The 23,497-nt window shown below is 40.2% G+C and overlaps 1 protein-coding gene across 4 annotated transcripts in view; it reads left to right on the top strand.

Annotated features, from left to right (window-relative positions):
- Positions 1 to 806: 806 nt before the first annotated feature.
- The window catches only part of CPEB2 (cytoplasmic polyadenylation element binding protein 2), a 51,180-nt gene continuing 28,489 nt past the window's right edge, over positions 807 to 23,497 (top strand). Inside the window, exons 1-4 of one of the 4 annotated variants that reach the window (XM_056490060.1) lie at positions 807 to 907; positions 1,695 to 2,748; positions 5,402 to 5,680; positions 15,758 to 15,848. In XM_056490060.1, coding sequence (XP_056346035.1) covers positions 2,170 to 2,748; positions 5,402 to 5,680; positions 15,758 to 15,848 — 949 coding nt within the window. In that variant the 5' untranslated portion in view covers positions 807 to 907; positions 1,695 to 2,169. Of the gene's footprint in view, positions 2,749 to 5,401; positions 5,681 to 15,757; positions 15,849 to 23,497 lie in introns of all 4 variants that reach the window. The other 3 variants (XM_056490058.1, XM_056490056.1, XM_056490059.1) reach the window with 3 other exon arrangements.

Raw genomic sequence — 23,497 nt, 5'->3', positions numbered from 1 at the left:
CCCCACCTTTGATACTGGAATACCTCAGAAAGCACCACCCCGTTACCACCACACCTCAGCACGGGCTCCGCCCGAGCTCCCGCGCGTCTCTCGAGCGCCCAACAAACAAGGTGTGCGGGCAGGCCCCGGGCGTGTGGCGAGGAAGGGGTGACGAGCCCGTTTCGGCCGGAGCTGTGCACAATGCAGTGCCCCAGGGCCGGGGCCGGGGCCAGACCCCATTCCGCACGCCGATCCCGGAGGGAACGCGGCCGCACAGCGCACCCCGGGCCCGCGCGGGGGGGCGGGGCCGGCCCGGGCTGGGCGGGGCCTTGACACCCGGCCCGTCTCGTGCCGCCGCGCTCGCGCTCCACCCGCCCGCCCGCCTGTGGCGCGTGGTCGTGCGTCAATGCAAATGAGCGGCGCGAGGGGCGAGGGGCGGGGCGATCCCCCTGTGCCCCGCCCCGATGAGCGCCTGACGGGATCTCAGTCAGCCCGAGAAACCGGCGGCGCGGCTGCCGCTGCCCAGTCCGCTGGGGTAAAAGCCGATCGCAGCCGCTGCCGCAAAACGAAATAAAATCGCTTTATTTCAGGTGTTTCTCGCTTGACGATAGAAAGGTCGTCGCAGCCCAACGGGAGCTTGCATTGCCCGAGCGGCACCCCAGAGCCGGCACCTCCCCCTGGCTGAAGTGGTATCACCCAGCCGGCTCGCCGGCGCCGGGGGGCGGGCCGGGCCCCGGCCTGGTGCATTATTCATGAGGGGCAGGCCCGCAGGCTCATTACCGGGGTCCGCCGGCCTGGGGCGGTGCCTGTGACGTCACCGTGACGAGTGTTCCGGCGCTCTTAAGGGCGCCGCGGCGGCTGCGAGCCGGCAGCGGGGCGGGGGCGGCCGGAGCCTCGCTGAGGAGACCGGGTCGCCTGCCCTGTGGAGGTACCGGCGGCCTCCCCTCCTTCCCTCCCCGCCAGTGCCAGGCCCGGGAATGCCCCGCTGTCCCCCTGCGTTGCGGTGTGGCGGCTGGGGGGCCGGACGGAGGAGTTTCTGTCCGGGGGCAGTGACCTGTCCTGGCGAATTCCTGATCTAGTGGATCCCTGTGGGTGCGACTGCAGGCGGGAAGGGCCACCTTATCGGGGGTCCCATTAAACGAAAAAAAAAATTGCGATAAAAATGGGCACGTATCAAAAATCTGCGATATTTATAAAGCAGTACAGTAGCGTTGATGGGAAAGAAGAGCTCTTTATTCTATAAATAAGCTATTTTAGGACTTACATAGTGGTTTGCGATAGGCGGGTGTTTAAACTCTCCCCCCGCCCCCCAACACTTCGCCACAAAGATTATTAATTATCTTTGTCTCTCGTGTGCTGGGGTGGGGGCTCACCCCTGCGCCGAGCCGCTGTCAGGGGAGCTCCCGCAGAGGCCACTCCAGCCCCTTTCCACCGGGTCCTTCCCATCCCGGAGCGGCCGCAACCGCCTCGCCTCATTCCCCTGCCCCTTGCCGCCCGCTGCAGCCGGCTCGTCCGGCAGCCAGGTCGCCGGGTCGCCGCTGCCCTCCCTGTTCCCCCTCAGCGGTCGTTGCTGCGCATCATCAAAACATGCAGGATGAGCTGCTCCTGGGGGTGACACAGCAGCAGCAGCCAGGCAGCGAGAGGCTGGGCAGCAGCCCCGCGTCGGGACACCCCCCTCTCGGCCACCCCTCCTCTGACTTTAAACCCTGTCTCAGCCCCCACCAGGATTTAAACAAGCAGCAAGCGCAGCAACCACAGCCGCCGCCTCCTCAGCTGAGCCAGAAGAGGAAAGAGTTTAAGCAGCAGCTCAGCAGCCCAGCCCAGCTCGGCAGCAGCCACCCCCTGAATAACCACCACCCCCCAGACTATCATCACCACCCCCCTCAGCAGCAGCAGCAGCAGCAGTTCAGCCACCCCACTGACAAGTACCAGCAGCAGGAGCACAGGCAACAGCAGCAGCTCCTCAGCGCTCACCCCCCGGAGCCGCAGCGGACGGGGGACCACTCGCACCACCGGCCCGTCGGCCCCGCCGAGCACCAGGGCGGCGCGGACAGGGGGGGTTTGGAGCGGCTCGCCCCTTCCTGCCCGGGGGGATCGGCGTCCGCGGACCCCAATGTGGGGGTGGCCGCCGCCTCCTGCGTGAATCCGCCTTCGTCTCCTCATCTGCAGGCGAGAGCCAAGCTGCCCCCCATGGAGTCCCCCCCGAACAGCCACTTACTGGGCAGCCCCGGGAACCTCCTGCCCGGCGGGCTCGGCTCTGGCTTCAGCAGCCTGCAGAGCCCGGAGATCCCCAGCCCCCATCACCAGAGCGGGGGCGGCTCCTCCTCGGCGGCTTCCCCTCCTCCTCCGCCGCTGCCCGGCTTCGGCACCCCCTGGTCGGTGCAGACCTCGTCGCCGCCTCCGCAGCAGACGCAGCAGCCTCCGGTCTCCAGCGGCGGCGGCGGCGGCGGGCAGATCAGCGCGATGCCACCCCCGAGCCCGGAGTCCGAGACCAGCTTCTACCCGGGGATCCCGTCATCGATCAACCCCGCTTTCTTCCAGAGCTTCTCGCCGGTGTCTCCTCACAACCCCTGCGCCGGGCCCTTCAGCAGCCCCTTCTCGGCCGCCGCCCCCCCGCCGCCGCCGCAGATGAATTTACCTCAGCAGCAGCAGCAGCAGCAACAGCAGAACCGGAGATCCCCTGTGAGCCCCCAGCTCCAGCACCAACACCAGGCGGCGGCCGCCGCCGCCGCCTTCCTGCAGCAGAGAAACTCCTACAACCACCACCAGGTACCGGGCGGCGGCCGCGGCGGGGAGCCCCGGGGCGGAGAGGGGGGACGCGGGGAAGGGACGGAGGCTCCGCTGCCCTCGGCCGACCGGCCGCGGCAGCCGGGCAGCTTGTCTCCCGCCGGCGCCGGGCGAGGCTGCGCGGCGGTGACAGCCCGGCGGGCCCGCGGCGGCGGCAGGGCGGGGCCGGGCCGGCCCGGCGGGAGGGAGGGAGGGCACCTGCGCCCCCCGCCCGCTGCGGCGCCGGGCGGCCGGAGGGGTCGGGCCGGAGGGGTCTGCGGGCAGCAGCGCCCCGCGCCCGGCCGCTCTCCCCGCCCGTTCCGGGTGGCAGGTGCCGGGGGAGCTCTTCTGGCCCTCCTCCGTGCGCCGTCGCCTCCCGAGGGACGCCGGGGTTTTACTCGGGACGAGAAGAGAGGGTTTGCGCTTAAAAAAAGAGCCTGACCGCCCCTGTTGGTGTCCGGGGGTTGCGCCGTGAAAACACCCCCCGAGTCGCCCGCGGCGGGCGCGGTGTCCCCGAACAATGAGCCTGACAGCTCCGGCCGGCGCCGCCCCCCGGGCAGCCCCTTCCCCACCGCGGGCCTCGGGCGGGCTCGATCGAGCGGGCACGGGTCGCTGAGAGGAGGGTCAGGTGCGAAAGTTGACACCGTGCTGCCTTTTCTGGGCTTTTGACTGACATTGCTTGATGGTGTATCCGAGGACAGCGCAGCGTTTCAAATTACTGTAGTTCTGTGACCGGTTTTAATCCGATTTTAATCGAGGGGTTTGAAGATCCCGTGTTAAATTGGAAGTTTGTTCCTTCCGTTTCTTCCTGGAACAGAATATTATAAGAAAACAGTGAAAAGCAAATCCACGTTAATATTACCAGCTGTTGCATTATAAAACCATTTTGCTCCAATAATTTACTCAGTTATGAAAGGCACAAGTTACATAGGCCTCATCTTAATTTTTTCTTTTCATTCTAGTATTCAATCTGGTCAGATTCAATCGGTGGAGGTTCATTTGTATCAGAACTGGATTCTCACATTGTGTTCCTGTTGAAGAACTCATTACAATGCATTATGATTAGGAGCTAGTTGTCATTAATATTTATAATAATCTTCTTCAAACAAATTCCAAGCAATTCTCCAACAGTGAGGTGTACTGGAATTTTCTCTCACTTACAAGTTGTAGGTATACTTAAACAGTGCCATGACAGCATGGCGAGTAATATTAGAGGCTTGTTAACATTTGGCATTATCTCCTAAGGTTTGTTTCACAATAGAGTGCCTGCCTCTCCCAAAATTCCAACGCAAGTATTCAAGTTTTACAATGTAATTATATGTAATTATACAGGATAGGATGTTTTCCTGATTACTTGACCAAGACTGGCTTTAGTGGCTTTTTTGATTTGTTTTCGGGGGGTGAGGGTGCTGGGGGTGTTGTTACAATTTTATCTTTCTGCCTTCAGAAAGTTCTCTTTTACCTGATATGTATCATATTGACATGCTTTAAATTTTTAAGTTTTTAGAATTACCGGTTGAGGGTTGCTTTCAGCTAAGCTTAGAGATAAAAGTACTGTGTTTTCACTTCACAGAACCTAATTTAGAATCATCACACACACCCCCACTCCACTTCTATGTTTGAGAAAAAGCATTTCCAAGAACAGTCAGATTTGAGACTACTAAAGATAAATACAGTTCTTCACTGTCAGTCATGCTCAGTGGGTCCACCTCTTGGTAACATGACAACCACTATAGGTCACTTTTTAGCAGAAGTTATAGCTTAGAAGTAAAAACTGAATTCTTTAAAAATCTTTTCTAAAAACTTTTCATTTTCATATTAGAGAATACAGTGCACTTATAAGTGAATTTGGGTAGGTGTAAGGTACACCATATCTGGATAGGAAAAAAAAAATTCTAGAATACACTCTGCAGAACCCTGCCGATGCATTACTCCAGAAATTACTCCATTCATTACTCCAGAAATATTTGAGCAGTGGCTTCAGAATAATGCAATAATGGAAATGTTAAGAGAGTTCCTTCAAACAGATTCTCTGTGTAGTAGTCAGTGCTGTTTTTGCTCTTATATGGTAATACTGAGACAATGATATTCAGAATACTGGAGTGGGGGGAATTAAATCTGCCATTTGAATTTTAATTTTTAAATTTGTACTCACTGTAGTGAAATGCTGCTACTCACTGAGTAGAAATAATTATTGGTAGAAATATAAATGCTATTTTAATAATACTTTTTAATTGATCTCTTTGAAATTCTTCTGTTACTTTGGCAGAGATCTCATCAAACAATAGCAAGCAATGTATGATAGAAACTGGTTTCAGAATTTTTTGGAACTTGGTTTTACACCCTAGGATTTTTCTTCTGCATAGCTTTAAAAATGCTGCCAGTTACTAAAATGACTATCAAAATTGCCTGCACAAGTACTGCAGCATTTACTGAGGAGACATATGGAGGAGTAGGAATGACTTTTTTTTTTAATGAATCTGTATTTTCTTCCTTGCCTCTGTAACTAATTTGCATATTATCAGAAGAGAGTGGTTTATAGAAACGTGTGCATTGCTTACTTAGTGGTTGGTTATTTTGGGGTTTGGGGCTTTTTTTAAGTAGAAGAGCATTTCAATTATTTTCAAAATAATATAAATGAATCTTTCTTTCTTAGCCTCTTCTGAAGCAGTCACCCTGGAGCAATCAGAGCAGTGGCTGGAGCACAGGAAATATATCCTGGGGAGGAATGCATGGCAGAGACCATCGTAGAACTGGAACCATGGGAATTCCAGGAACTATGAACCAGATCTCTCCTTTGAAGAAGCCCTTTTCTGGTAATGTCATAGCTCCTCCTAAATTTACTCGCTCTACTCCATCACTGACACCAAAATCGTGGATTGAAGATAATGTTTTCCGAACTGACACCAACAGTAATACTCTCCTTCCTTTGCAGGTAAGGATGGTATACCTGGTGTGCTCAGTCTTCCATAGCATTTTTACCTAATTGATTTTAAATGAGAATTAAACAGTGGTTGTAGTCCTGATACCTGGTTTGAAAATTGTGTTTCTGTATTATTTTTAGTCTTAAATTGGAATTAATCCCCACGTGTTGAGTGTATTCAGCAATATATGATTCTTACAGTTGAATAAGAATATTGATTGTCAAGGAAGATACAAACTGTAGGCACTGATGAGGCGATAAAACATAGTATGTTTAATCTAGCAAGCATTTTCTGCCTATGATAAGGCTTGTATTCTTATAAATACCTTCAAACTTCAGGGAATTTTTTTGTTTGCTTGTCCTTCTACTTAAGTTTTCTTACTTTTGTTGATGGTTCTCATGTCTTTGTCATGTTCGTCTTTTACTAGTATTCCAGGCTGATGTTTGTGTGTAAGCTTTTTCCTCCACATTGTAGCACCTTTTATGTTTTGTTTTGTCTGGAAGCCCTGTGATTTAGAAGTGTTAAATGGAAGGGTGTGTCTTAGAACTAAAGATCTGGATTCACCTCCTGAATTTTGCCAGTGAAAGCTTATGTGGCTTTAAGTAAATCACTGAACTCCAGCCTCAGTAATCTCTTGGTAAAATATTATTTTTCCCATTCTTACCTATATTAATTTAGTCATCCCTTGTCAGCAGAGACCTTTCATTTGACGTAATTGTGACCACATTTGGGCTGTATTTGCATAAATGACAATCTTTTGTTTGTGTAGCTGAAGTAGTGGCAAAAGGGTGTTCCTTGGAATCAGATTTCCCACTAGAGTTCTGTCTTTTTGTACCATTTTTCTGGTGAATTTGGCACATGAGGCCGTATCCTGAGTATCCAGGTGCGCTCTGATACTTGCAGTGTTTTTGAAGCTTACCTGATTTTTGGATGTGCCCAACTTATGCTGAAGTGTATACATTTGGACTTGTAAACTTGTTGTCCACCCTGTCATGACAGGTTCTCTTAAGCAGCCCTGCTAGATGGAATATAGTAGTTGAATAATATTTTAGATTATGTGTGGGTAAAAAGATGCAATGTGATATTCTTCAGGAATTGTCTTTTATTAAGGGAAATAGATTACAGATAGGTAATGCTTTGCAGTGCAGGGCAGCAAAAATAGTAGAAAGTAAATACTGATGTCCATCCCAAAGATGTTAATGTAGGGAACTGATTTAAAAATATTCGTGGCATCATACACTGAAACTGCTGTGACACATGCACTGGAATTTGTATGCAGCTAAGCACAGGCTGTGAATGTATTTTCTCATCCAGTATGCCTTGCAAGTCCATATCACCAATACTTTGAACTTTTAGAAGCTTCTACAGTACTTGTTGAACATAGACGAACTCATTTTATATCTAAACAAGCATCTTGTGCATTAAGGCTATTATCTAAATAATTTCTATGTAACAAGCTAGGAAAGGAATCCTTTCAATTTAATTTTATAATACCTTAATGTTTTTGTGTAAGGGTTGGGGGGCTTTTTAAAGGGATAGTGTCAGAGTGAGAAGTCGGGCATTCTTAATTGTTGGTCGCACCTATGAGCACCAGACCCACCAATTATATAGGTGTGTTTGGCTATATTTATGCTGTTGATTTGCCTATGTGTAGATCTCCATAACGTGTATAAAATCATAGTTACAGAACACGGTAAAAACAAACCTCTTGAAGGGTTGCAATGTTATCTACTGCTATTGTGGAAACACTGTATGTTTCCATAAATTACTTTGCTACACTGGAATAGTGTTCTTATTTTTCTGTTAGTACACTATTTTTGTGTGATTAATTCCTTGTGATGACTGTTGCATTTTGCAAGTCATAATGAAAAAGTTAAACAGAGCTTGGAGCTCTTGCTTCTTTTCATCAGGACTTGTAGGCAATTGCAATGTTGTCAAACACCCATCTTGATGATTTGTATTGTGCTTGTCTCCTTCCATAAAAGGCTGTGGTATTTAGATTGAGGATTCTTAAAGATACAGTAGCAATTTCAGAAATGCTAAAAAAATAGTACTAAATAAATTTTGAAGTGTTTGGAAAGTCTAGCACAAAAGCATTAATGTGTGTGTGTCGAAGTTACCTAACTCTTTCAAGCTTCCATGGAGCAAACACATCTTAGCATGCATGTTGGATACATACTGCATCATTCACAGTTTTGCAGAATACTTTTTTCTTTGAGCTAACTGCAGTAATAATTTTGTAGGGGAGGGGCAAAGCACCTTTCTTCCAAACTTTAGCTAGCTCAAAATTAGCAATTTAAAAACAGCTTAGAAAAGTCAGTGCACTCAGGGACTTTGTGTAGGCCTTGAACGATCAGCTACCATATTTTTAAAATGCTGTATATTTTTGCAAAGTCCAGATAGCATGTGAGCTGCTCATCTATTTTCTGAAAAAAACATGCACCTCGTGCAAGCAAGATAAACCACAGGGGAGTTGTAAGCAAGTTCAAAGCTTTGCCCTTCCATCAAATGTCTTTATTCTTTGGTTTGGGTGGGCCCCAGAATAGAACTGGCATCAGTTCTGATGAAAAAAACATTTCTTCACATTAAACTAATATACCAGTGACAATAAATGTCACAATGACACCAGAGCAAACTATTATGAGTGTTGCTTGTAGGGATGATAGCCGATTTTCTGTACTTCTTAGTTAAAACTGAAACATATCCCATGTGAAGTTGAATTCACGATGGCCACATTAGTTGCAGGAAAGCCACTTTTGCTTACAGAAGTTATGAAGGACATATTTTAGGATTTTTTAAAAGTTCAGCGTTTCTTTTGGTTTTAAGTAAAAATAATTAAACATCATGGCAACACTGATTTAAATGCGAGCAAATTAAGCATATAGCCAAATTCTTCTTATATCCCTCACTATTAGAAGCTTTTCCTCCTTCTCCGGATTTTAAGATAATACACTGCATCAAATACAGTTCTTTCACAGACGTAAAACCTGTAGACATAATTTTGTCTAATTTCAGCCATACTGCTTCCACCATGGTAGGTACTTCATATTGGGAAGGGTTGTTACCTTGCACTTGAATCATTAAAGGAACAGTTAGAAATCTTGTCAGGTATTGGCATCATACAACTTAAGTATTTAATTGAGGGGCCTATTTCTCTCTCCTTAGAGAGAATCTAGGTTCCTTATTTAGATAATCTAATTCTCTAGAAGAACATACCTGGCACTACTGACCTTACACAGCCCCTGGGATTCCACTTTAGGCACTTGTGTTGCGTTTCAGGAAGTCAGATAATATTAATATTCCCTTTTATTCCATGACCTAAAGTACCGAAAAAGCCCTGATTGTGGAGTACAAAGCTGAAAATATAAACTTTTATGCAAGTGTTTTTCCCCAAAAACATGCTACAGGCATATCTATGGATAAAACCCAAGGACAGAGATCAGTGTTTTGTACATCCACTTTTTTGATTTACACTCTGTGTATGAGGAAGATAATTAACTATTTCTAAATTTTTATTTTTTAAATTTTTTTTAAGAATTGCAGTTTCTGCTAACTGTATTTTGATTGCAAGCTTAGTTTTTCTTACTGTCTTGCTAATAATCTTACTAAAACCTATTAAAAATGCTTAATACTACATATTAGTGTTCAACTATTTTCATTCTAGTAAAAACATTGCATTCTATGACCATGAATCTAATTTTTGTCTCTTTTGAATTAAGGAAATACACTGTGTCTGGGTGGTTTTCACCTTGATTTGTCCTTCCTGTTTGTTCAGACAAAGAGTGTGTAATGTTTATGATCCTAAAAGCTGAGAGTTCTTATTCCATGTTTAAACATAGCTCTCCAGCTGGGGATTGGTATGGTAACTACTATTTTGCACAAATGCAGATTTTTCTTTTTCTGTTTCTTTTTGGAATGTGCTCAAGTTTTCAAAGAAAGCAAATCACATGAAAAACAAAATGAGGTTTAAGACTGCGTGTCACACAACAGGTGTTAGTTTTAGATATTTAATTTAAGCTGCTGTCATGTTCTTCTGCCTTAGAATCGCTTCCATTTGGAGAATTTAAAATTTTCAGTATGACAGTTTTAATATAATTTAATACAATTTAGCATTTTCAATTGCTAATCTAGGTGATATACATGCCAGTGAATATTAGGTGAAGAGCAAGTTGTTAAAGTTGGGTTCTTAATGCTTTGTTTAGACTCCTAAATGTGTGGCCCATTTTTTTCAAAAGTGCTGCGTGTATGGCAGCTGCTGTTAAACTTGAAGCCATTGAGATTATCTAGCTGCAAAGTTTTCTTACTCTTCAGAGTAAAATAATTGTCCAAACACCAATCTATAAGCCTGGCTTTACCAGTTTATTTTTCCTGAGGCTATGCTGGAACAGAACAGTTTTCAGGGATTTTAATGCAGTAGATTGATTGCCTGGGACTGATTAAAATAACACACACAACCTGATATTTGTGTTTGAGGATCATACTGGGGATATCTCTAATGGGGGAAAGCAGTCTGTGGCCATACTTTTAACTTCAGGATCACAACCTTTGAAGAAATGGTATTAGGAGCTGCACAGATTAAGCATTCAAAGGGATCAATCAGTGGGAAGTTTGTAGGTCTTAAAATGCAAATATTTTTATGTCTTCATATGACATAAGATTTTTCTCCTATTACTTAAATTTGCTTCAGTTATACAGCTCATTCCATCAATGAAATACAAAATCAGAGTTAGGAAAATACAACTATGATGGTATAGCAGTGATGTGTGTGTTGAGCAGCTTCTCACCTTGTTCTCTGAGTTAAAATGAATGTGTTCTCACTAAGGTTCATCCAAAAGTACATGTTCTATATGTGCTGATACATTTGCATTTCGAGTACTCAAGACTGTATAGATGTTTCTAGATGTGGGTCAGGGGTGTGAGAAACCCAAAACTTGTATAACAACTTCCCTCTCAAATTTCTAAATGTCCTTTCAGTTATTTCATTGAAACTATTATTATACAAATGTTGCAGATTTACCTTGTAAGTCAAGATTGCCAAGACTTTAATAATTTCCATAGTCTGGTGTCTGGTTTTTTCCAGGTTATGAATACATATTCTTGAGTTGAAGTTCTCCAGTATTGGGAATTTTTCTTCATTTTTAAATGCTTATGTAGCTGGGAATTGGGTGTGTCTTTGCCACAGGACTTGTTCTTGGTGTGTTTTAGGCTCAATTTAGTTAGCTTATGTAGCTGATTGTGTCATTTTAACTTTAAACATTATGTTGTCATGTTGACTGTTCACCAGATATCTTTTGTCCATCTTTACCACTAATGACACTGTGAAAACTAACTCAGCTATTTTGTGTGCCAACTTTAAGCCTTCGTCCTTGCTTTTTTTGCAGAGCTAAAATTGTAGTTTCAATAGATTTTCATATTTAGTTTCTCATTTACACTAGTTATGGTTTCAACAAGGGGCTTATTCTCATTTCATTGAGGATATACTATAATCATAACTTGAAATTTAGATGTTAGCAGAGATATTTTAGAATACGTATGTGGGAATTGTTATTACTACTAACACTAACACTGAAAACTATATTCAGGTACTTTTAAAAGTGTGGATACTTTATTACTAGATCACCTTTCAGTCACTTTCAAGTCTAAAAGAACATTTTTATTTAGGGGTTAGGTTTAAGGTAAAATGGAACTTGTTAATATTTTAGTTGGGGAAGCAGTTTTAAAAAAGTTTATTTAATTTAGCTTTTAACAAACTCAATTAATTCATCAAGGTCAGAGTTGGATTCTGTTTTGCAGCCAAGTAAAACCATACTTGAAATTACTATAAGCTTTATGACAGCTTCTATCTCATGGGGCTACATTTCTTTAGAATATGAAGGCATGTAAAGATCATTTCTTAAAGATACTGCCATTTTCTACCATTTACTAGATTTTAATAGCTATGTTAGCATTCTGATTTTCTTTTATTTCAAGTAGTCCCACAGTAGTTTAAAGCAGTTTTTAGTCTGAAATTCAAAGCTGTCAAACTTCTTAACTGTGAAATAGTGTTTATGGTTAAAAATTAGCAAAACTATTCACCACTCAATGGCTTTGGTCCTTGTATTTGCTTATGATTAAGTGACAATATATAAGCTTAGAGATGTGATTTGCAGTTTCTGCACATGCTCAAATAGGATAATCTTTGCATAAATTGCATGGGTGTGTATATATCTGTGTGTATATATATATATATATATAAAGTCCTAAATAGAATGTGCCATGAGAAATTATTTGTTCATTAGTTTAGTGCTGAAGCTTGCTCTTCAGAGAAAGCTGCTCTCCTCCCATTCGTGCATATTCATATGCATGGCTTGGGGACTACTTCTCAAATGCACACTCTTAGGTATACTTCACATGACATTGTCAAAAGCTCCTTCTAGCACTTGTGTTCTGTGGGAAGGATACTTTGTGCTTCTCCTATTCCTAAAATAGCTACCACTTTCCTGTAAGCTTTCTTACATAGACAATTTTTTACTTAACTGGATTGCTCAGCCTGTAGTTGTAATTCTGATATAGGAAAGTTAGGTCAAGCAGGATTCAAACATTTAGACAGTTAAAAGTAAAAAACTAGTCTGAGAATTTGTAGTGCTTGGGAGAAGTTAACTATCAGCTCTGAGAGAAAAAAGCTATAGCATTATGTTGTGACATTCCACTGAGATACAGACCTTCTGTCACAGCAAGAATTGCTTCTTAGCACAGGACTGATGAGCTGCAGAACTGAAGGAATTGAAAAACCCTGAATTCAACCTTGACAATTCAGGAGTCAGGATGATAGAAAACATGTTTTAACATACGTGCTTAGGTATCAGTGCCTTTGCACTACTGGTTATCTCCAGTTTCATTATTTCAACATGGTTGATAAGCAGTTACCTTCCAGAACAGTCTGGAACTATATTTAAGACAATGTGGAAATAGTTCTGATTTTTGTGACTACTTCCATGTTGTTTTAAAGGTACGCCCAGGTTGTTCTAGAATACAATTGCTTATCAGTTGTGTTGAAATAATGAAACTAAAGCTAATCCTAATACTTGGGACTTTTTTCCACATGCATGGTGATCTGGAACAGTTGTGTTCTGTGGTAGTGTTTTTTGTGCTTGTCCCAAAAAATTGACCAAAACCATAATGGAAGTTTTCTGATTTAGTCATGCCTGCTGTAGTGAGTTGTAGTGAATTGTCTTGTTTCAACAGACCTTTCTAGAAAATACTGGCTAGTGTGTGACCTACATTACTGAAATACTTTAAAGTTCTTCTTTGGAATTAAAGCTTTCTATTAGCATAGATGATAATTGTTCTCTTGAAAGATATGATGTACATATTTGGGGAGCTCAAAGCAATGTTGTAGCATTATAAAGCCAGGCTGAACAAAGGTTTGAAATGAACCTTGTACCCAAAGAATTATTTATTCCTTTAGAGACAGTTAAATTTCAGATAATGTTGCTTTATAGCATGCAATTCATTAATGTCATTTGGAATAGAGATTAAAATTTTGAAGCACTGATTACCAAGATACTATACAAACTCGTGAGTGGGTAGTGTAATGTGTGGGTAGTGGGATAGAAGAATGCAATTCCTGTATTTAAATCCTGCTGTACTTCAGTACATTCACAATGTTTTGATATTGTGCAGTGTCTGCCCATTGTATGTTTCCACTGCCCAAAATTAAGTAATACAATTCAAGGAAACAAACCACAAACTTTCTAAAAAGGATGGGAAAAACTTATTATTCCTTCTGCTTCAAGCAGAGCAAGACCTCTTGACACCCAGCTTTCAAAATAGAATAATGCAAGGATGAAGTTAGAATCATTGCACCATGTCACCTGGTAGAGCAGTTTACAAGTAAATTGCAAGCACATATTCCATGTTTTACGTTTCTACTTCTCTGTAAGATACAGGACCAGGTAGCCCAATTTTAGGAATTAGCCGTGGCTGAGCCTTTTCTTTCAGGCTCCTGCTTTGCAGAGTGTCATTAAGTCTGTAATAATGTCAATTTCCCAGACAGTCATGTGCTACCTCAACACATATGTATGTAGTGTTCAAAAAAAGACATTAAAAATATTTAATGAGCCTGTTACAAAGATAACACATACAGTTCTCTCTGGTTTTTACTACTATTAGTTCTTTTCCCTTATTAGCTACAATGGTTGCAAAGCATGTTTTGTCTTTACTCAGCATTGGTTTTGGCAAGAGTACTGACTAACTACCAACTTGTGCCATAAACTGAATTTAAGACTTCATTAACAATCCTGATGAAATACCTTCTGAGTACTAGGGGATAGTAGGGAACAGATCTGTCTTGGTCACTGCTCACACACCTTCTATAGAAAACAAATTTGCTGTGGTAAGCAGGTTCTTTTCATTGTGCTATTGAGAAACAAACCTGTAAGGGCATGGAAACAGATTAGTCACTTCAGTTTCATTTGGTGGTTCTCAGGGTAACTAAACTGAATAAAAGCCAGCCAGTCCAAAAATAAAGGTTCCTGTGAACTAAAATATTGCTGGTGACTTGTTGGCGCTCAAACCAGGTTGAAGATTGCCTAATGAAGTGGCAGTGGCATTTGGTCTGGGATGTGGCAGGAGACAAGAGGAAGCCTACTTTTTGAATTTATCATTAAAATTGTTTGAGGGCTTCCAGAAATATTGATTTGATCAGATCCTTTATTTTCTAACATTGCTTACCCAACAGGAGCCTGTTACTCTTAACAGTTATTTGAAATAAAGAAAGGTGGGAAAAAAGGATTCTCCCTCTTGATCCTGGCACTGACTAAACTTTTTTAAGAGATGAAAGTGATCATCATGGCAAAGCTGATCATAAGTCATAAGTGTGATTCATAGAAAACTTCTCTTTCAAAGCTTGCTTTTTTACTCCTCCAGTATGAAGAATATCTGCTTACTGAGGGAGGTAATTTGAAATGAATCTATGGTTCTGCTGAACCATCATGGAAAGTCAGAGTGAGTGTGGGTCATATTCATTCTGTCCCTATTACATACATACTAAGTAGGTGGCTGCATCTTTAGGGAATTTCACCAGTCCTGGGATGTATATGATGCGTTTCATCCTGCTCTGCTGAATTACTATAGTGAAATCAGAGTACAACAGTAAAACTAAGGCACGATTATAGGATTTAAGTGCAGTACAGTCTAGCCAGAAGCCTTGAAGGTAGAAGAGATTGTAGTTTTACACAAAACCCTTCCGGTTTCTGAAAGGTATCCCAGAAAGACCAAAGAATTTAGAAGTTGTCTTTTTTCTGTGTCTGTAATTGGGTGTATTGGAAAACATGGGGGAAAATGGCTTGGATAAAACAAAATCAATGAAAACATTCTTAGTTCATTGAAGTAACTTCTATTGCTGTCAGTGAAAATATTTATAAAGACAGTATGGTAACTTCTTAATAAGCATGTGTAAAAGAAATTGTCATTTTTAAGGCTGATAATCTATTAGTAAGATTGGTGACATTTCCTTTTCATAGTTTAGCTTTAATTTTCCACCCGTTAACCATTAAGTGCTGACCATTTGTAACTCAGTCTTTGTATGCAAAGGCCCTCAAGCCAGCAAGTCCAGCCTTGGCAGGGGCTGGTGGACTATGCCAACCACTTGGCCAAGCACCCAGAAAGTGCTCTATTTTATGTGAAGAGACTGTTCTTGTCCTGTAGTTCTCCACCTTCCTCACTATTTTACTTGAACATGAAATGAAATTGAACTCTTACAGCCATTAGTCTCTTTCATTAATCAGCCTAATGCATAACTGTGCTGTGGATCTCTAGAACTGATCTAAGCAGTTCTGAGGGAGACAGGCAATCACAGGCTGTCAAATGCATACACAGCATTTGTTCACACTGCATCATACAGAATTCTTCACACTGCATCTCCAGCTTTTATATTTGGATGCTGTTAAAATTACAGTTAATAAAATCAGATCTTACTTTGTATCACTGTCCATCTCTAGAGTGTCTGGATGGGCAGCTGCTAGAAGGAACCTGTGTTTTCCTTTCAAGTTTTTTGTTAAAAACTACAGAAATTGTATTCAAATACTAAGGCTTTTGTTCTCTTTTAGGATCGAAATAGAATGTATGACAGTCTGAATATGCACTCTTTGGAAAACTCCCTTATTGACATTATGAGAGCAGAGCATGATCCACTTAAAGGTATGTTATTATGCTAAATAAAGAAAAAAGGGTCATCCATTCTGCATATTTGAATTAATACTGGTGGTTAATTTAGATTCTAGGTTCATATTAAAATGGCAAATGAACTATTTTCTCAGTCAAATGAACAGTCAATCTTAAGCTGTCTTTTTCTGAAAACATTGTTTCACAGTTACTTAAAACAAACCACTGCCAGTGTTGCCAGTTAATTTTCCCTTTATGTACAGTAGAAGCTGAAAAGAAAACTTAAATCCATTGATAAAATCAGGTGTTGTCCTTTTAAGATTTTTTTCAAATCCACTGGAGGATACTAATGCATCCAAATCTGAAGAAGTCCAGAAATACAGTTGGCTTTAGAATGCTGGTTCCTCTTACAGTCCTGGGCTCTATTAAATAATTTAACCACAGTAGTAAGCATATAGCTAGCATATGTGGGCTTCCATTTTAACTCCTCTTTTCACTGTACATTAATTAACTCTCCATACTTTGTCAGGTAGCATTTACTATTGAACATTAGGTCAGGGAACCCAAACCATTTCACTTGGACTGATCAGATGTTAGTTCATTGGTGGTGTTCTAATTAAACTAACACAATCTAATTTTGAAATATCAAAGACTTTAGGCTTGCTTTATAGAAATTAAATCTCTGTATTGATGCAATTGAAAAAATAAAAGTTTTTTTGCAGCATTATTTACTCCCATCCATTCTCCTTTTCTAGAGGCTTCTATACTTACTATATATTACATTAGCACAGAGCAGCCTGTTCTCCTAATTTGAAGCACACCTTGCTAGTCTGCTCATGATCCTCTTAAGATCTGTGTAATCAGTTGGAAGACCGGTAGCAGTCAGATAGCATTTAATGGTATTTTAAGATTTAAAATAGTTAGCCAAAAGTTTGGAGTTTTTTCCCAAGCTCAAAATCTCTACAAAGCATCTGTAAGTATGTAGCATTTACTTAAACTATTATTTTTTCTTGACTTTAAAATAAGTGGAAGCTAAAATTAAGTTTTCTTAGGTGTTTTTAAATCTGATCTTTTCTTTCTTACTGCCTAGAGAGAATTAATTCCATTTTAGCAATTTTATTTACGTCCATTATTAAATTTAGTTTGTCTCTATTCTGCATGTTTGCAAAACATGACTAAGTAACACAGAAGGTTTTCAAACCTGTGAGTGGCTAGCCCAGTGGTAACTGCCATGTGCTAAAAGCATGTGTACCTCTTCAAAGATGAGGTGGCCAGGTGCATCATCCCTGTTACAGAGCATTCTTGTGTCTGTCTGTCACACTCAGGTGGTGACTACTTCTTTCCTTGTCTGAAAGCTACTGTTAGGCATAAAGCCAGATAATGCAGATCTTCGGCTGCACTACACTGCCATTGGAACCTCTCACATTCCTGAAGATGAAAACCAGTCTGTTCCTTCTTTCTGTACATGCTGACATGACAAATGGAATTGGTTGCTCGGTTCCCCCTGCCATCTCACTGTTTTAATTTTGGCTCTGTAATGCAGAAGATATTTCAGAGGCACAGTGAGCACAGAAAATACAAGTTTTTATTTTTATTAATCTCTTTGCATTTCATTATTTTACAATAGATGAAAATGACGTATTTGCAATAATAATTTTCCAAGAAGAGTAAGACAAGACAAAGCTTTAAGACTTTGAAGTTAATTTAGTTTGTACATAGATACCTTGAAAAACTCAGTTTCCATCTGTGCTTTCTAGGGACATGAAAATATGGTGTCAGTCTACAGTTAAGAGATTTTTTTTTTGTAACAGTTGAACAGTCATGTTCTTGCAGTGAAAATTCTTCTTAGTTTTACGTTTGAACTAAAACAGATGGAAGCCATAGATAGTGATGAACTCAAAGGAAACCCATTTTTCTGTTTGAGTGCCAGAGAACAATGCACATGCCAACTGAATTTAAATAGAGTAATTGTGTGCTGCTATTTAAGTTGATGGATAAGATATTTTTTTCTCTGTGGATGTGATTTCAGCTGAAACAGCTATGTTATTAACAATAAGGCACAAGAAATGTTCCTTACAGACTGAAAATGAGAGGAAGAGACCTTGTGGTATATCGTCCTTTTAGTTCTTCTCTACTGTCTTCTGATTTTTTTCACCATTAATTGGAATTTCTGTGATTTCTGAGCAACTTTAACTTCTTTTTCTTTGCCAACCATGAAACTTTAATTTGGTTATATTAGTCTGTGTGACTTTTCACCACAGAAAATCCTAATGTTTACTTAAAACTCCATATTTGCTTGCAGAGTGCACAGGATTAAAAATATCATTATTATTTATTATTTGTTTGTTGCTCTTACTAATACGTAACATATTTTGTTGTAACTACAGAGTATTTTTTTAACTAGAGAATATTTTTATGACCAGTTTTTCAAGTAAATCTAAGCACTCTAAAACAATGTTCTTTTATATCTGATCACAGCAGTAAAATGAAAGTCCCTGGAATTTTAAGCACGTGTTTCAGATTTAGCTGCTTACAATATTTGGAGTATGACTAAGCATCTTGTCTCAAATTTTGCACAATGCAGAACAGACAGTCTGTGTACCAGCTCATAGCTTCCAGTTTTGCATGTCAAGATCCATTTTAGGAGCAAGTCAAATTTCACCACTTTTGCTTTTATGAACTTGAAAAAAAATTATTTCAAATATGATTCACTGAAAGCTAAGTTTATGCCTGCCAGAAAATTGTTTATAGATGACTAGTTTTGGCTTCACTTAGGCATGCTTTGTCATTACAACACGCATGATCAAAAGAAAAGTAATTTTTAGCTTTCGATAGGATATTTTCAAGGTAGGGTAATAGAGAGAAGATATTTGACTTCACTAGTCATTGCAGCAGAAATACTGATCACATTAAAACTACTTTTTCCCATGCAACTTTCTTGAAATGCATTTCATAACAAGACCTTAAGTAATATTTAAGATTATCCCATCCATTCAATTCCAATAAAATAAAAACTGAAGTTAAATTAATCCATTTTTATATCATTGTTCTTAAATACCCTTTTTATTCTTCTAATAGTTCTTAGAACAATTGAGAGAAGAATGGAAATATGAATAGCCTGACAAATAGATATTGCTAGTATAACTCCTCAGACATACCACTTGCATACCTGCTTTTCTTTTTTCCCCCTCTGCTCCCCCAAATATCAATGCATTTTGCTGCCAAGAAGCAGGAAAGAAAATGCATTTGGGATGAAAGAGATTATGGAGAAAGCTTAGAAGCAGTTGTTACATTTTCTGTGCAATATCTATTAGTATTGAGGACACTGATTTAATGGAATTCATTACCTGTTGTTTTAAGTATCTTTCTAGTAAAGATTGTGGCACAGAGAACATTGTCTTTCAAAGACATTTGTTTTATATTTTGTGTTGTGAAGCTCTGAAGTTTAATGCTGCACAGTTTCTTCCTAGAATAATTCAATTGTGCCAAGAAAAGAATTTCTGAGAATGGAAAAAATATAGAGGAAAAAATTCTCTCCCTAGTCACATAAAAGGATTTGAAATGTTACATACACACTGTTTTTTCTTTCTGTCATAGAAACGTTTTCTGATAAAGGAATGTATTTAGGACTGAGAGACTGATTTGTCTGAATGCATGGACTATCAAACAACCCATTTGGCCTCGTTCTGGCTTGCATAATTCCTACGCAAGCATTGGAAAATGCAGTCTCGAGGCTTTCTGTAACTAGGTGTTGTCCAAACATGGGTTTGTGCTGTTGTCTTAACTACACTGATTCCAAAAACCGCTGTGATCCTCAGCCATTCACTCTTACTGGGAAAAGCTTGACTTGGAAGCTTTTTCTCTTCTGCTCAGGAGATCTCTTGAAAAAAAAAAAATAGGAGAAGGGGTAAGGAATTTTTGATCCCTCAGTCTCTTCATATAACCGATTAAGACTTTTTTTGAAAAGGGGGAGAGTAGACATGAAATATCAAACTTGTGAATCTGTGAGTCAGTGATGTTTAAAGTAGTACTGGGGATTTCTCCAACAGTTTAGTTAAATAGGAGTAGAAAGTGTGCATTTTTAAAAGTAGATGTGAATTTGCCTTGAAATAGTGAGTATGCCAAGAAGAAATTTACAAAAATTTCAATTTCCTTTGCCCCTGTCAGTAACAGGAGATTATAGAAATGTTGCTAAAACTAAGTTTGTTACTCTTCCCTCATGTTTGGATTAGCAAGACTCTTAATTGGATTCAGTGGGTGAAGACGTCCACCAAAATTTATTTGAAACTTTTAAATTGTTTTTCTGTCCTTGCAGAAGAATGCATTGAGAAATATGCATGAGGCAGGCAGTTCTGTTAATATTAATTACATTTAGATAAGGAGAAGAAGGCTAGGTGTAATAGAACTCTTGTTGCATAAGAAGTGTCAGGCATACCTGCAGCTTCTTAGCAATGCTAGTTTCAATTTAGCCACGATAGGTGAGAGTTATTACTTAGCAGTAACCTGGTGAGGTTGCAAGTTCAGGTTTGCACAGAGAAAATCTCTGTTACATGATCTTTCTGATACAGAATGGTAATATTAAGGCACTGTGTTTGTTCCAGATAGTAGCAGATTATTTTGGATAATTTTGGATTCTATAGACAAGTTCTGCAGAGAGGTTGTGAATTAATTAATTTACATTTTTCAGGAATGGACTAAGTCTATTATTTAAATATTAGGTATTTTCTAACTAACTGGTAGTTGGTTTTAAACTATTCAATCATCTTTATTATTAAAACTACTTTTTTTGGGAGGTGGAGGCCACTGGAACTGTTAGAATACCACTGAATGGTTTATACAGTTTTAGATTACTAACATTGAAGAAGGATGGGATTAGATAGGATTTGTGCCTTGTTGTTAAAGTGGTATTTTATTATTTTTTAATGCATCGAACAACATAGAGTGAAAATAGCCAGCTAGAAAGATGTACGTGGTAGAAGCAAAGTAAATTGTTACAAGATGGTGCTCTCATCTTCTGTATTCCACATACTGATATTTTAAGTGAGGTTTAATAGAGTAAATGTCCATTTAACTAGAATAACCTGATAAAAATGCTATGGTCTGAGCTCTGTATAAAAATGTAAAACCTTCTGAAGTTATGTATGTAGTGAAATTCAGTTGGACAGCATAGAAAACAATGCATTTCACTTCAGCAGATAAAGCTGAGGGATAAGAACCTAAATTAACATTATAAATAAGTAGGAGTGATGGCATTAAAGTTGTAAGTCCAGTTGCTAGACCAGGTAGCAAATACAGGAGTTTAGTTCATGAGAATGCAGTTAAGTGTGATTTCATTGAAATAACCATGCAAATAAAACTTAGAAGTATCAAATATTGCATTAGTTGTTTTCCTTTCTAACCTTGAAATCATTCATTATCTGAGTTAGCAAATTCATCTCCCCAGCAGTGAGATGTGGTTTTGGGCTGCAGTGGTGGGCCCAGCTGCCTAGTGCAGTCCTTCCCTCCACTCAGTGAGAAGTCCTTAATTTCTTTCAGCTTGGAATCTGTGTTTCAGATGCAGCATACTTGTGAAGCTATAAAGGAGAAAAAGCAAAAGAATGCAAAAGCAGTGTTATAAACATAGAGCTTACTATTTTTTAGAAGTTTTCCTCCCTAGGTGTTGATACTGGTGAGCTTCTCTCCTACTAGGCCTTAAATCTGACTTCTGTTTATGAAATCATTGCTGGGAAAAAAAACCTATCCTTTGTCTCTCTTGCTAAATAGGAAAAGAGGATAAATTCAGGCAGGGACAAAGACTGTCACCATAGACTCAACGATGTTTGAGATAATGTCTCACAATTTCTTTTGCTATTCTTCGTAAATACAGCATTCTGATTTGCAAGGAACTCCTCATATTGTTACAGTATTTCTGTAGAAATGTATATAAACATTATATGACAGTGATCTTGTGAAATTCTTGCTTAAACAAATGAGTATTAGACTTGGTAGAGGAAAAAATTGAGAAGTATAGCAAAGTATCTTCCTATACACAGGGCTGAGCTGTGGCAGCTCCCAAAGTGCAATTTAAGGATGCCGTTTTCCTGATTCTTTGCCTACTTTACCAGCATGCATTGCTAGAAGGGCAGAATTTTTATAGTTCCAAGAAACATTAGATATAGTTGTAGATCTTCAGTATGACAGAAGAAATATATTAAAACTGGACACTTTGTGTTTCTTGACTTCAAAAAGACAGAGGCTCCTACAAAAGATTTTTGTTTAGTATTTTGCCTAAGCCTACTCAAAGATTCTGTTGAAGGTAGAGAAGACAGCAGAGTCCTTCTGAGTGGCATTCATCTGCCCTTCTCTAGGAGCCTGCTTGGCCTTTCAGTGCTTCCAAACTCAACAGCAAATTGTTCTTACCTAATCTGCAGGTGTTCTGATACCATCCATTCTTACAGTAATAAAATCTGTGGGATAACAAATAGTTCTTAGCTGCATTAAACAATGTTTGCCACAATGCCTGTAAATAATAAGGCTGAACAAAGTTTCCTTAAATTACCTTAATCTTGCTATTTTGTAGTTTTACATTTCAGAGTTTGGAATGTATATATTTTCAAATTATTTTTGACAGAAAATTACTGTGTTGGTTTCGTAAAGAAGAGCAAAACCTAAACCCTATTATTTACAGATTTACAACAAAAAAGTTTTTTTATTTAACCCCAAAGGTGCCCCTTGGGACTCAGAACTACTTCAGGAAATTTCTAGTCTTGCTGCTAAGCTCATAGATTTACCAGCAGTAGAGTATGATAAAACAGAGTATGATAAGAATTGCTAGACAGCCTTAATATATTGCTGATTTGGTTTTCTTTCTTTTCCCCTGGGTTTTCTTTTTCTTTCAAGCCATCTGCATATATATGACCCTTTAAAAATGTGTGACTTCTACATTCCCATTGCTTCCAGACTGAAACTTCTTTACACCTCTACAAGCATTCTCATTTCCTTCAAAAGATTTAAATTTCAAGTCACAATATTCATAATATTCTTCAGATTATAAGCAAGCAAGTATATTTGAATGACAAGCTAGATGGCAATGCAGTTTTTTGCACATTGAACCACAGTTTTTCCAAGCACAGTGGTTTACTGTAAATGTCTCTCGAGGTCAGTGTGCACTACTGGTATGTTTGCAGTCTTGTTAGTAAAAAGGAATTTGTAGTGAACAGATTCTTCAGCTGTGTGTTTTAAACCATTCATTTAACTACTGAAGTATAACATAGCACTGGTGTAGTAAAATGCAATTATTGAAAAATTCTAATGTCAGGATATAAGCTTTTCATATAATTTTTCTTCAGTCTAAAAATGCTGAAAATGTTATCTATAGTAGTCTTTATTTTTGTTGAATCTGTGGATAAGCAACTGCTCTGTTGCTAGACTTAGTGAAAAATATTACATACCAGGGTTATATGACATACACCAAGATGCAGTCATAAATCAGTCAATAAAATTTTCATGCCTTATTTCTTATTAACATGTTTTTTTCTTAAATTGATTCAGTAGAGAAGTGCTAAGTTGTAGAAATGCCACTCTGTTAAGCAATGAGCATAGTGCAGTTATTCACAGTGGCTATGAAAGAGAAGACTAAAGCAGTCAGCACTATTTCTGGGTGTCATGAAACAAAAAGTGGCTTTATCCTATTGGAGCTGATCCCA

Source organism: Oenanthe melanoleuca, chromosome 4, assembly GCF_029582105.1.
Source record: "Oenanthe melanoleuca isolate GR-GAL-2019-014 chromosome 4, OMel1.0, whole genome shotgun sequence".
In the NCBI taxonomy this organism is placed as follows: Eukaryota; Metazoa; Chordata; class Aves; order Passeriformes; family Muscicapidae; genus Oenanthe; species Oenanthe melanoleuca.
The sequence above is the reverse complement of the archived record's forward strand: the minus strand, read 5'-3'. Positions and strand labels throughout refer to the sequence as shown.